A 12,292-nucleotide genomic window follows, 5' to 3' on the forward strand; every position below is an offset into this window, starting at 1 on the left:
TGCCTCTTGAGAGGGAGCTTTGACCAATAAATCGTCTAGGTAAGGGATCACCGAGTGTCCCTGAGAGTGCAAGACTGCTACCACCGCCGCCATGACCTTGGTGAAGACCCGTGGGGCTGTCGCCAGACCAAATGGCAGAGCTACGAACTGAAAATGGTCGTCTCCTATCACAAAACGTAGAAAACGTTGATGTTCTGTAGCAATTGGCACGTGGAGATAAGCATCTTTGATGTCTATTGAGGCAAGGAAGTCTCCTCTGGACATTGAGGCAATGACAGAACGCAGGGTTTCCATCCGGAACTTCCTGGCGTGCACATGTTTGTTGAGCCGTTTTAGGTCCAGAACAGGACGGAACGAGCCGTCCTTTTTTGGAACCACAAAGAGATTGGAGTAAAACCCTTGCCCTTGTTCCTGAGGAGGGACTGGGATCACCACTCCTTCCGCTCTTGGGGAGTCCACCGCCTGCAGCAGAGCATCTGCTCGGTCTGGATGTGGGGAGGTTCTGAAGAACCGAGCTGGAGGACGAGAATTGAACTCGATTCTGTACCCGCGAGACAAAATGTCCGTCACCCACCGGTCTTTGACCTGTGACATCCAAATGCCGGAAAAGCGGGAGAGCCTGCCCCCGACCGGCGATGCGGAGGGAGGGGGCTGGAAGTCATGAGGTAGCCGCTTTGGAAGCGGTACCTCCATTTGCTTTCTTGGGGCGCGTGTGAGCCCGCCACGAATCTGAGTTTCTTTGCGTCCTCTGAGTCCCTTTGGACGAGGTAAATGGTGTCTTGCCCGAACCTCGAAAGGACTGAAACCTCTGCTGCCACTTTTTCTGCTGAGGTTTGGTTGTTCTGGGTTGTGGTAAAGAGGAGTCTTTACCCTTGGACTGCTTAATGATATCAGCCAATGGCTCGCCAAACAGTCTATCTCTAGATAAAGGCAAACTGGTTAAACATTTTTTGGAACCAGCATCTGCTTTCCAGTCCTTTAACCACAAGGCTCTGCGCAAAACTACCGAATTGGCGGACGCCATTGAGGTGCGACTGGTAGATTCTAGGACCGCATTGATAGCGTAAGACGCAAACGCCGACATCTGCGTGGTAAGGTGCGCCACTTGCGGCACTGCTGGATGTATGATAGCATCCACTTTTGCTAAGCCAGCTGAAATAGCCTGGAGTGCCCATACGGCTGCGAATGCCGGAGCAAACGACGCGCCGATAGCTTCATAGACAGATTTTAACCAAAGGTCCATCTGTCTGTCATTGGCATCTTTAAGTGAAGCGCCATCCTCCACTGCAACTATGGACCTAGCTGCGAGTTTGGAAATCGGGGGGTCTACCTTTGGACACTGTGTCCAGCGCTTGACCACCTCAGGGGGGAAAGGGAAACGCGTATCTTTAGATCGTTTAGAGAAACGCCTTTCTGGGTGAGCGTCGTGCTTCTGGATTGATTCTCTGAAGTCAGCGTGATCCAACAAAGCACTCAATTTACGCTTGGGATAAAGGAAACGAAACTTCTCCTGCTCCGCAGCCGCCTCTTCTGCTGAAGGGGCTGGGGGAGAAATATCCAACAGCCTATTGATGGCTGAGATAAGGTCGTTTACCATGGCATCCCCATCAGGGGTATCCAGGTTGAGAGGGGTTCCAGGAATGGATTCCTGATCACTCTCATCAGACACATCACAGGGAGACTGATTGCGCTGAGACCCTGAGCAGTGTGATGACGTCGAGGGTCTTTCCCAGCGAGCTCGCTTAGGGTGGCTGGGGCTATCATCTGAGTCATAATCCTCGGCCTGTGAAGCCGGGGACCCCCCTGTGGGCTGGATTAATTCCAAGTGAGGGGGACCTGAGGACAGAGGCCTCGCCGTGCCCAAAGACTGAGCCCCATGCATAGATTGCAAGGTTTCAAGGATTTTTGCCATAGACACAGACATATTATCAGCAAAAACTGCAAAGTCTGTCCCTGTCACCGGGGCAGAACTTACAAGCGTCTCAGCCTGGGTCACTACCTCTCCTGACTCCGGCTGGCGAAGCAGCACCGGGTCGGAGCATTGCACACAATGGGGGTCATCGGAGCCTGCTGGTAGATTAGCCCCACATGCAGCACACGCAGTATACACAGCCCTAGCCTTGGCAGCCTTGCGTTTTGAGGATGGCATGTTGTTGCTTCCACAGAGGGATCTGGGAGATGCAGCCAGAAGCGACCTCACAGTGCAAGAAATACAATATCTCTATATCCTACACAGTACACCGATACACCGTGAGGCACTAGAGGGACCAGCACAGAAAAATCGCTTACCGCCCGCTTAAAAAGCGGGTGTGTGGTCGCCAGATAGCCCCTAGTCCAGGTCTCCCAGAGCCTTGCGTCCTTCCTCCAGCCAGACTGCATGTAATGGCTGCCGGCGTCCTGAGAGAGAAGGGGGGCGGGCCCTGGGCGTTCCTGGCTAAGAGCGGGAAGCCTGCTTCCCTCTGTGCCTAGTGTGAGGGCTGGAGCATGTAAATCAGGCTCCAGCCCTCGTCGCTGCTAGCGAACAGCGTCTCTCCCCTACCCTGAATGACAGGGTGGGGGCGGGAACGAATCGGAGCTGCCAGCGTCCTAGGCCCAAAAAGCCGGGGACTCAATTTATAACCGCCGCCGCCGTAAAAGCGCGGACGGCGGATCCCCGGCGCACCACAAGTCACAGCAGCGCCGCCCGGTCCAGAGGGGGTCGGCGCTGCGTTCCCATACACAAAAAATCCCCCAGTAATCTGTAGGGACACTAACTCCAACGTTGCGGTCCCCGGCGCACTACAACACCCAGCCAGCCCGGAGTGTGTCTGTGCCTGCCGGGGACACAGAGTACCTGTATGATGCAGGGCCTGTCCCTGATCGTACTCCTGCTCCGTCTCCATCAGGTTCTAATGGGTCTGTGGATGGAGCCCGGCGTCAGAGCTGAGAGGCCGGCAGGATCCCACTTCCACAGAGCCCTACCAGGGGATGTGGAAGGAAAACAGCATGTCAGGCTCCAGCCCTGTACCAGCAATAGGTACCTCAACCTTACAACACCATCCAGGGGTGAGAAGGGAGCATGCTGGGGACACTATATGTGTCCTCTTTTCTTCCATCCGAAATAGTCAGCAGCTACTGCTGACTAAAATCTGTGGAGCTATGCATGGAATGTCTGACCTCCTTCGCACACAAAGCTAAAACTGGAGAACCCGTGATACCACGGGGGGGGTATAGCCAGAGGGGGAGGGGCCTTGCACTTTTAATGTAGTGCTTTGTGTGGCCTCCAGAGGGCAGTAGCTATACCCCAATCGTCTGGGTCTCCCAATAGAGCGCTGAAGAAAGGTCAGTGCCCATATTGTTTGCTGCGATGAGCATTTCAGTGTGGAGCCTGCTTGATCATTCAGGTTAATGTGAGAAAACTGTTTGGCTTCACAGCCATATTGTGGAGTCATTCTGGTAAACAGAGTAAAGGATGCAGAAGTAAAAGTCACTTCAGTCACATTTTGGAACAGATTTCATTTGCAAATTAACCACGAAAACCATCTTACCTCGTGAAGCCCTCGCTGTTCAATTTCACTGACACAGTGAACCACTAAAGGAGGAATCATTGGAGACGTAAGTGGAACAAAATCTGCGAGTGTGCCCTATAAGAGAGGGAATCGGACAGTTTAGTGTGACTTTTAGTGTACTTGAAAGAATTTCTGCTGGAAACCTCAATCATCTCTGATGTTTGTGATTGATGTTGGCAGCAGATGTCTAAACTGTTGGTGAAATAAGCAAAACACAGTTAAAAGGGATTGTCATAAATTAAAAAGCATGTCCGCTTCTGCTTTCTCCCCCTACAGTGCAAATCATGGCCCCTAACTATCGGATGTAGAGTGGACTATTTGCATTGATCTTATTGTTGTGTTTGATTAAAGATTTGCTTGCGCTCAGTTTCAGATGCTATGGAGTCTCAGGGCTCTCCATTAATCCATTGTCCTCCCTGCAACAGAGTGTCAACTCCAGCCTGTCTCCATTTACTCCAACATCATCAGGCCTACAGTAGGAGTCATTGTCCTGCATCTGGTGGGAGGTTGTGCTTGTCATCTCTGCAGAGGGATTCTCCAATACACTACTTTTCAGACTGGGCTTCTGGAACCTTCTTCCACATGTAGCTTAAACTATTCAGATGTTCATGGGGGGTGGGTGTGTGCCGCCCTGTGCCAGCAGCCGCCGCTGCTTGGATCCGGACCTCCTAAGGGGGGTGGCTCGAGAGTCTCCGGACCCGGGGGTCTCACGGGCACGCAGAATAAAAAGGGGGACGTAGATGTACGGGCTAGGCCGTATTAAGTTCGTGACACCACCCACGGTGTGTGGTGAGGTGGGACACCACCGCTGCGGTTATGGGGCACCCAGGGGAGGTGTAGCGGCAGCTGGATGTTAACCCCTCGGTGGGTAGGGATAGTTGCCCCGGGGCCCAGTGTCCTTGTGCAGGGTATAGCAACAACAGGGGAACGTTTTGGTTAAGACACACCCGAGTCTTTGGTAAACCAAGGTGCTGGTGGCCGGCCGCCGCGGCCGGTTGCATTCAGGGTCCCCCACTCAGGCTGGTGATCTCTGTCCATTTCCTCTGCACTGACTGTGTATGGTGGACTGCCTGGTCTGGAACTCAGGAGTCCGCTCCCAGCTGGATGTGGCCTAAGGAGCCGTGCCCGCAGACACTGGCCCGTGGGATCTATGGGCCCTGGCGGTGACCTCCTATCCCTATCGGTAGGCTGTTGTCTACTATGAGAAACTTTGAGTGGGACAGGACCTCTAGTCCTGGCATCAATCAGTTAATTAACCAGGCCGCTGGTTTCCGGTCCTGGCTTCAGGGTCCGAGTACCCCCCCTTTGTGCTCCGGTTTCGGTTGCCCGTGTCTGTACCGGCGGGCTACAACCCTGTCCTGGTCCACCTCGGTTCTGCCGAGCAGTCTTCCCGTCTCCTGCTGACGGAGACCACCGTCTGCCACCTAGCCAGAGGCACCAGGGCTCCTACCCTGGCACCGTTCAACTTGAACCTCCTCTGCTGGAGCTACACCTAGCTCCAGCCCACACTCCTTTCAACTTGAACTCCAAACTTAATCTCACTTCGACTGCTTGTTCTCCCGCCCTGGGCTGTCTAGACCCCTGGGTGGGCATTTCCAGTCGCCTGGTCCCGCCCACTGGTGTGCCTATCTTTCCCCAAGGGGGGGTGGGTTACTAGGGTTTCAGGTCGGCTGTGTTTCCTAAGTGAGGGAAGGGTGTTGCGCGGGGCCTATCTGTGACTACCTGATTTTGCCAGGGCGTCACAGGTGTAAGCACTTCTGACCATCCAGGAGAGGGGGGGGGGGGGGTGTTGATCCCAGGAGAGGGAGAGGAATAAGCAACCTGTTTGGTAAGGGAGTTGTTTCTGTGACATGGATCTGTTGTGGCCAGATCCTAGTGGCCCATAGATTGAGTATAGAGATTGGTGCTGGATGCACATGCTACAGTTGTATTAACAGTAGTCTGGATCTAAGGAACTATCCTAAGGTCTGTTGTTGCTGGCTTGAGCTGGATACATGCACTATGGTCAAGGTATCAGACGTACGGAAGAACAAAAAAAAAAAAAAAAAAACCACAAACTGTTGCATCGTTAATCTGCCTAGGTGAATAAAACAACCCACAACACCACACCTGTGAAGAGCAGCTCCTTCCTATTTGCAATGTCACAAATGCAAAGCAAGGCAACTTCCCACATACAGCGCCACACGTACTACTCATGACCCGTTCCCCCTGTACAGTGCTACACCTGCAAATCATGGTTCCTCCCCCCCACCATACAGTGTCACATGTGCAAATCATGGCCTCTTCCCCCTGTCAGGGCTGTGGAGTCGGAATAAAATGCACCGACTCCGACTCCTAAAATATATAATAAATTGGGGACAGGAGTGCAATGCAGAATGTGCTGAATATTTTACTAAATAATAACATTTAGTATAATGCTTATATTTAAGTGAAAAATTTATTGTAGTACAATGTGAACATCAGACATTTAATTGTTTTTATGATACAATAATCAAGATATTAGGAAAGAACACAAAATATTTATTGGAATACAACTTTAGAACACAAAAAACTGTAATAAATTGTAAATATGTAATACACTATGTAGTATACAGTAGATTACATATATATCTTGTGTGTATATATACACTGTGTGTGTAATTAATATATATATATATATATATATATATATATATATATATATATATATATATATATATATATATATATATATATATATATTAATTACACACACAGTGTATATATACACACAAGATATATATGTAATCTACTGTATACTACATAGTGTATTACATATTTACAATTTATTACAGTTTTTTGTGTTCTAAAGTTGTATTCCAATATATTTTATGTTCTATCCAAATATCTTGATTATTGTATCATAAAAATTATTAAATGTCTGATGTTCACAATCACATATTCATGTACTACAATAAATTTTCACCTAACTATAAGCAATATATGTAGGAGTCGGAGCCGGAGTCGGAGCCGGAGTCGGTGCAAGAGAATTTGAGGAGTCGGAGGTTTGGCTTACCGACTCCACAGCCCTGCCCCCTGTACAGCACCACATCTTCGAATCATGGCTCCTTCACGTATACAGCGCCACACGTGCGAATCATAGCCCCCCCCCCAACCCACACGTGCGACTCATGCCCCCCCCCAACCCACACGTGCGAATCATGCCCCCCCCAACCCACACAGCACCACACGTGCGAATCATAGCCCCTTTATGCACACAGTACCACATGTGCAAATTATATAGTGTGTCGCCCAGGGTGGTGTATAACTGGGGAGATGTCACTTGGTCGCCGTTGCCCAGTTCAGTGTCTTGGGGACGCTTTTTAAAAGAGGTATATTTACAGGGGAGATTAAATGAAAGTTTATACGTGACACCACTTGAGAGTTGTAGCTATGTAGATGGAGCCACCACTGCACAATGTCCACTACTGGTGCTGGTGTTGGTGGCAGCCTGGATGTTGGGCCCTTTGCAACCAGGGTCAGGACCCAGAGGATAGAGGATGTGGATGGGTGCAGAAAGAAGTTAGGCCACACAAGGGGTTGCAGTGTAACTGGTTCCTTTACTCAGTCAAATGGAAACTTGTCACCCGAGGAAAAATTGGTGCTAACCGCAGGTCCCCTTAGTCCCAGTGTCTGTTTAATGACCGGTTTGCTTTTTTCCCCTGCACCTGTCTTTGGTTGGTGGGTCCCTGTGGCTTGGAGCCCCCTCTTGGTAGTCTCTAAAATGGTAGTCCGTATGACAGTAGCGTGAACCCTGTGGGGTTGGAGTCTTTGGGCTTGTCCCCGGTTCTCCTGTTGCTACCAAGTCCCGAACTTCAAGGTCAGTGAGGTCCTTGATGGTCCCCTCACTGTGCAGATTTTATCAGGTCTGCCTGGAGCGTTTGCCTGACCTAGGATTCTGTACCCAGTCGGTGCTATGGTTCCAGGAGTACTCCACCGGCAACTAACCGCCTGGGCCCTCAGGTCACTTACACTCCTGTCAGTGCGTCCACTCACTTCCTCTCTGTCACTGACTTCTCAGACTGACTGTCCACCGTCTGCCCCTCCCACCTGGTCGTTTAGTGGACTGGATCGGCTCCACCTCTAGGCGGCCATCCATTAGGTCCGACCCTAGTCTCGTACAATTCTATGAGGAAATTTGTGGAAAAATGACATTTTTGTGTACTCACCGTAAAATGTCTTCCTTGGAGCCTTTCATTGGGGGACAAAGACAGTGGGTTATATGGTGTCTCCAGGGAGGCTTGACACTAGATTTGCAAAAGTGTTAGCTCCTCCCCCCACAGCATATACCCCAGCTAGGCAGGAAACTAGCTCAGTTTGGTGTAAAAGCAGTAGGAGAAGGACAACCAAAACCACAAGGGCGGGAGCTGTGTCCCCCAATGAAAGGCTCCAAGGAAGACATTTTACGGTGAGTACACAAAAATGTCATTTCCTTTCTCGCCTTTTCATTGGGGGACACAGACAGTGGGACGTCCCAAAGCAGTCCCTGGGTGGGAACTGAGCAGTGAACATATATCAAACACTGTCAACAAATCGAGCAGTGGCCACTTATAAATGGGCCACTGCCGCCTGAAGGACTTTTCTTCCAAGAACAGGAACCGCGGAGGCATGCGTATGCACTCTGTAGAATTTTGTAAACGTGTGCACACTGGACCAGGTAGCGGCCTTGCAAAGTTGGGCTGCCGAAGCCTGATGGCGGCTAGCCCAGGAGGCACCCACTGCTCGTGTAGAGTGGGCCTGTACAGATTGAGGGGGAACGACACCTCGTGCTTTGTAAGTTTCACAGATGGCAGTCTTGATCCATCGAGAAATCGTGGATTTGGAAGCCCGGTTGCCCTTTTTGTGTCCTTCTGAGAGGACGAAAAGGGCATCGGACTTGCGCAACTGCGCTGTTCTGGAGATGTAGATCCGCAGAGCCCTGACAAGATCGAAAGTGTGAAGGGCTTTCTCAAAAGGAGTGGACCGGGGCTGGGCAGAATGACGGCAACACAATGTCCTCGTTCAGGTGGAAAAAGAGGATACGACCTTCGGAAGGAAGGCGGGGGAAGGCCGAAGGACCACCTTATCATGATGGAATATCAGGTAAGGTGAGCGACAGGACAGAGCTGCCAGTTCGGACACTCGCCTGATAGAGGTAATAGCGACTAAAAAGGCAACTTTCCAAGACAGCCGTTGATGGAAGAAGGGTCTTAATTCCGCGGCAAGGACTCAAAGGATCCAGGAAGAGATTAATGTTTCTTTATTGAGATTTGATGTTCTCTTGCCAAGTCCTGATGAAGGGAGCTGTGTCTCCAGAAACGCGTAGACTTGTGCATGTTATTAAAGAAACATTAATCTCTTCCTGGATCCTTTGAGTCCTTGGCGCGGAATTAAGACCCTTCTTCTATCACTCTCTGTTATCAGCCAACTTTGGGACTGCTGCCTGGACCTGGATCTTATATATGCCTGTATAGTGGTTGTGACTGGCACAACCATTATAGGTGAGTGTGTTTTTATTACATAGCTTCCTCCCTTTTTGGGGTAAGACCCTATTGCGCTTTCTTTCCACAGTTTCTCATTTAATCAAGACAGCCGTTGAAGAGAGATTTCTCTCAAGGGTTCGAAAGGAGGAAGCTGAAGAGCTCCGAGAACCAAATTCAGATCCCAGGGATAAGGGGTGCCCAAATGTGCCACCCCTTGAAGAAAGGTACGGACCTGAGGGCGAGAAGCCAGCTGCTTCTGAAAAAAAATTGACAAGGCAGAAACTTGTCCTTTAAGGGTATTGAGAGCAAGACCAGAGTCCATACCATCTTGCAAAAAGGCAAGAACATTAGGGATTGAAAAGGTAAGGGGCGACCGATTATGACGGTCACACCAGGACAGATAGGTCTTCCAGGTCCTGTGATAAATGCTGGCGGAGGAAGGCTTGTGAGCATTAAGCATGGTATGAACTACCCTGGAAGAAAGACGCGATTTGGCTAGAATCAAGGATTCAAGCGCCACGCCGTCAAATGCAGCTGTGCTGTATTCTGTGGAATATTGGACCTTGCGACAGAAGATCCGGGCGGTCGGGAAGACGCCAGGGAGTGTCGCTGAGAAGGTGGAGGAGCTCTGGAAACCAGGCTCTTCTGGGCCAGTCCGGGGCCACGAGGATCACCGGGATTCCCTCAGCTTTGATTTTCTTGATTACTCTCGGAATGAGAGGGAACGGAAGTAAAACATATGGCAGGCGAAACTGCGACCACGGGAGGACTAGAGCATCGGAGCCGAGCGCTAGCGGGTCTCTCGACCGGGATACGAAGGGATGTACTTTGGCGCTTAGCCGAGACGCCATGAGGTCCACATCTGGAAGCCCCCAACGAAGAGTGATCTGATGGAACACCTCGTCGTGGAGGGACCATTCCCCTGCCACTAGACCTTGCCTGCTGAGAAAGTCTGCGGCCCAGTTGTCTATCGGAATATGGACAGCTGAAATGGGAATGTGCATCTCTGCCCAAAGAAGAATCCTGGAGACTTCTTTCATCGCTGCCCTGCTACGAGTTCCTTCCTGACGGTTGACATAAGCCACAGCCGTGGCATTGTCTGACTGGATCCGAACCGGGAGGCCCAGAAGCAAGGGTTGAAAGGTCTGAAAAGCCAGAAATATGGCCCTGATCTCCAGAACGTTGATATGAAAGAATCGCTCGGGGTGAGACCAGCGTCCGTGAGCAGTGTCATGGAGAAACACCGCCCCCCAGCCTAACAGGCTGGCATCTGTCGTGACTACGTGCCAGTGGACAGGGCGGAAGGACTTCCCCTGAGATAGGGATGAGACCTGAGTCCATCAGACGAGGGAGCTGAGGGCAGTCCGAGATAAGCGGACTGACCGGTCTAGAGAGGGTGGATTCTTGTCCCAAGAGGACAGAAGATCCAGTTGTAGAGGGCGCAAATGGAATTGGGCAAACGACACGGCTTCCATGACTGCTACCATCTTGCCTAACACTCTCATCCCACTCCGGAGGGATGTGTAACGGCGGGAGTGGAGGGATTGGGCGGCCCGGATCAGGGAAGACCTCTTGTCTTCTGGAAGAAAAACCCCGGGCCTGAACCATGTCTATCAGCATACCTAAAAAGGTGATGCGCTGATGAGGAATGAGGGATGACTTGTTGAAGTTGAGAAGCCACCCTAGCCTTGAGAGCGTGTCTGGGCAAATTTGCACGCTTTCTGAGCAAACTTGAAGAGAGCTCCCTTTGATAAGTAGGTCGTCCAAATAGGAAACGACCAGGATGCCTCTGGGTTGTAAAATGGACATGACGGCTGCCATGACCTTTGTGAAGACCCGAGGCGCAGTAGCCAGTCCAAAAGGGAAGGGCCCTGAATTGGAAATGACGGTGTCCTACGGCAAAACGAAGGAACAGTTGATGCGATACACATATGGGAATGTGTAAATAAGCATCTTGAATGTCTATGGAAGCTAGGAATTCTCCCGGTTCCAAAGCAGCTAGTACTGCTCTCAATGACTCCATTCGGAAGGTCCGAATCCGTACGGACCTGTTTAGCCTTTTGAGGTCCAGGATAGGACTGACAGAGCCATCTTTTTTGGGGAAGACAAAGAGGTTTGAATAGAAACCTTTGCCGCGCTGTTCCAGGGGCACTGGAATGATAACGTTTGCTTTTTGCACAGAGGCTATGGCCTGGCATAAGGCCTGGCTTTGCGTTGTGGACTTTGGAAGCCGAGAACGCAGAAACCTGTTGGCCGGTAGGGAATGGAAATCGATCTTGTAACCTGAGGTGACGATTTCTCGAACCCAAGCATCGTGAGTATGGTCTAGCCAGATATTCCGAAAAAGCAGAAGCCGCCCTCCAACAGGAGTCGGCTCTGAGGGGTACCCGGCGTCATGCTGAAGGGGCCTTCGCGGGGCGAGGTCCCTTGGGTTTAGATTGCCTGGAGTGGGAACGCCAGGAAAAGTCCCTTGAGGGACCGGATCCCCGATCTGAGCGTTGCGACGACCCCTGTGATGGTTTTTGGGGGGGGCGGGCCGAAAGGACTGCCTGAGCCTAGAAGACTTTTTAAAATTTTTGGATACAGGCCGCTTTTGTGGTAGAATGGTACTTTTACCACCCGTCATCTCAGATATAAGCTTGTCCAGGGATTCTCCAAACAGACGAAGACCCTGGAAGGGGAGTGTGGACAGGGATTTCTTGGAGGCACTGTCCGCGTTCCATATCTTTAGCCACAGGACTCTGTGGGCAAAAACAGCGTTGGCTGCCGTTAGGGCTGACAAACTAGCTGCATCTAAAGAAGCCGTTTAGCAACTAATTAGAGGCTAGACAGAACAAATTAAGGATCTCGAGAGCCTCTGAAGGAATATTGCAAGAGCGAAGCAACTTGCGCAAGTTCCTACTCCACACACTCATAGCTCTCGCCACCCATGTCAAGGCAAACAGGGGGCGCAGAGAGGAGCCTGAAGCCTGGAAAATAGATTTGACCACAGCATCAACTGTGCGGTCGGACGAGTCCTTGAGAGATGCGGTGTCTGAGACAGACATAACTGTGTGTTTAGCCAGCCTGGATACTGGCGGATCCACAACAGGGGGTACTGACCAGAGCTTAACCAGTTCCGATGGAAAGGGTTAAGCGAATGAAGAGGAGGATTTTTTATTAAACCTCCTATCAGGGTGATTCCACAGTTTAGATATGATTTGATGAAAAATCAGATCCTGGGCAAAGGACTTAGGAGGCTTCTTGGCCCGCTTGATTGCCGAT

General features: G+C 50.9%; 1 protein-coding gene across 1 annotated transcript in view; it reads right to left on the reverse strand.

The window, feature by feature from the left end:
• Positions 1–12,292, reverse strand: part of RACGAP1 (Rac GTPase activating protein 1) — a 68,882-nt gene that overhangs the window by 22,424 nt on the left and 34,166 nt on the right. Inside the window, exon 11 of the mRNA XM_075334551.1 lies at positions 3,528–3,623. Within this exon, the coding sequence (XP_075190666.1) occupies positions 3,528–3,623 (96 nt within the window). The remainder of the gene's footprint in view (positions 1–3,527; positions 3,624–12,292) is intronic.

This window comes from Anomaloglossus baeobatrachus, chromosome 2 (assembly GCF_048569485.1).
Source record: "Anomaloglossus baeobatrachus isolate aAnoBae1 chromosome 2, aAnoBae1.hap1, whole genome shotgun sequence".
Classification (NCBI taxonomy): Eukaryota; Metazoa; Chordata; class Amphibia; order Anura; family Aromobatidae; genus Anomaloglossus; species Anomaloglossus baeobatrachus.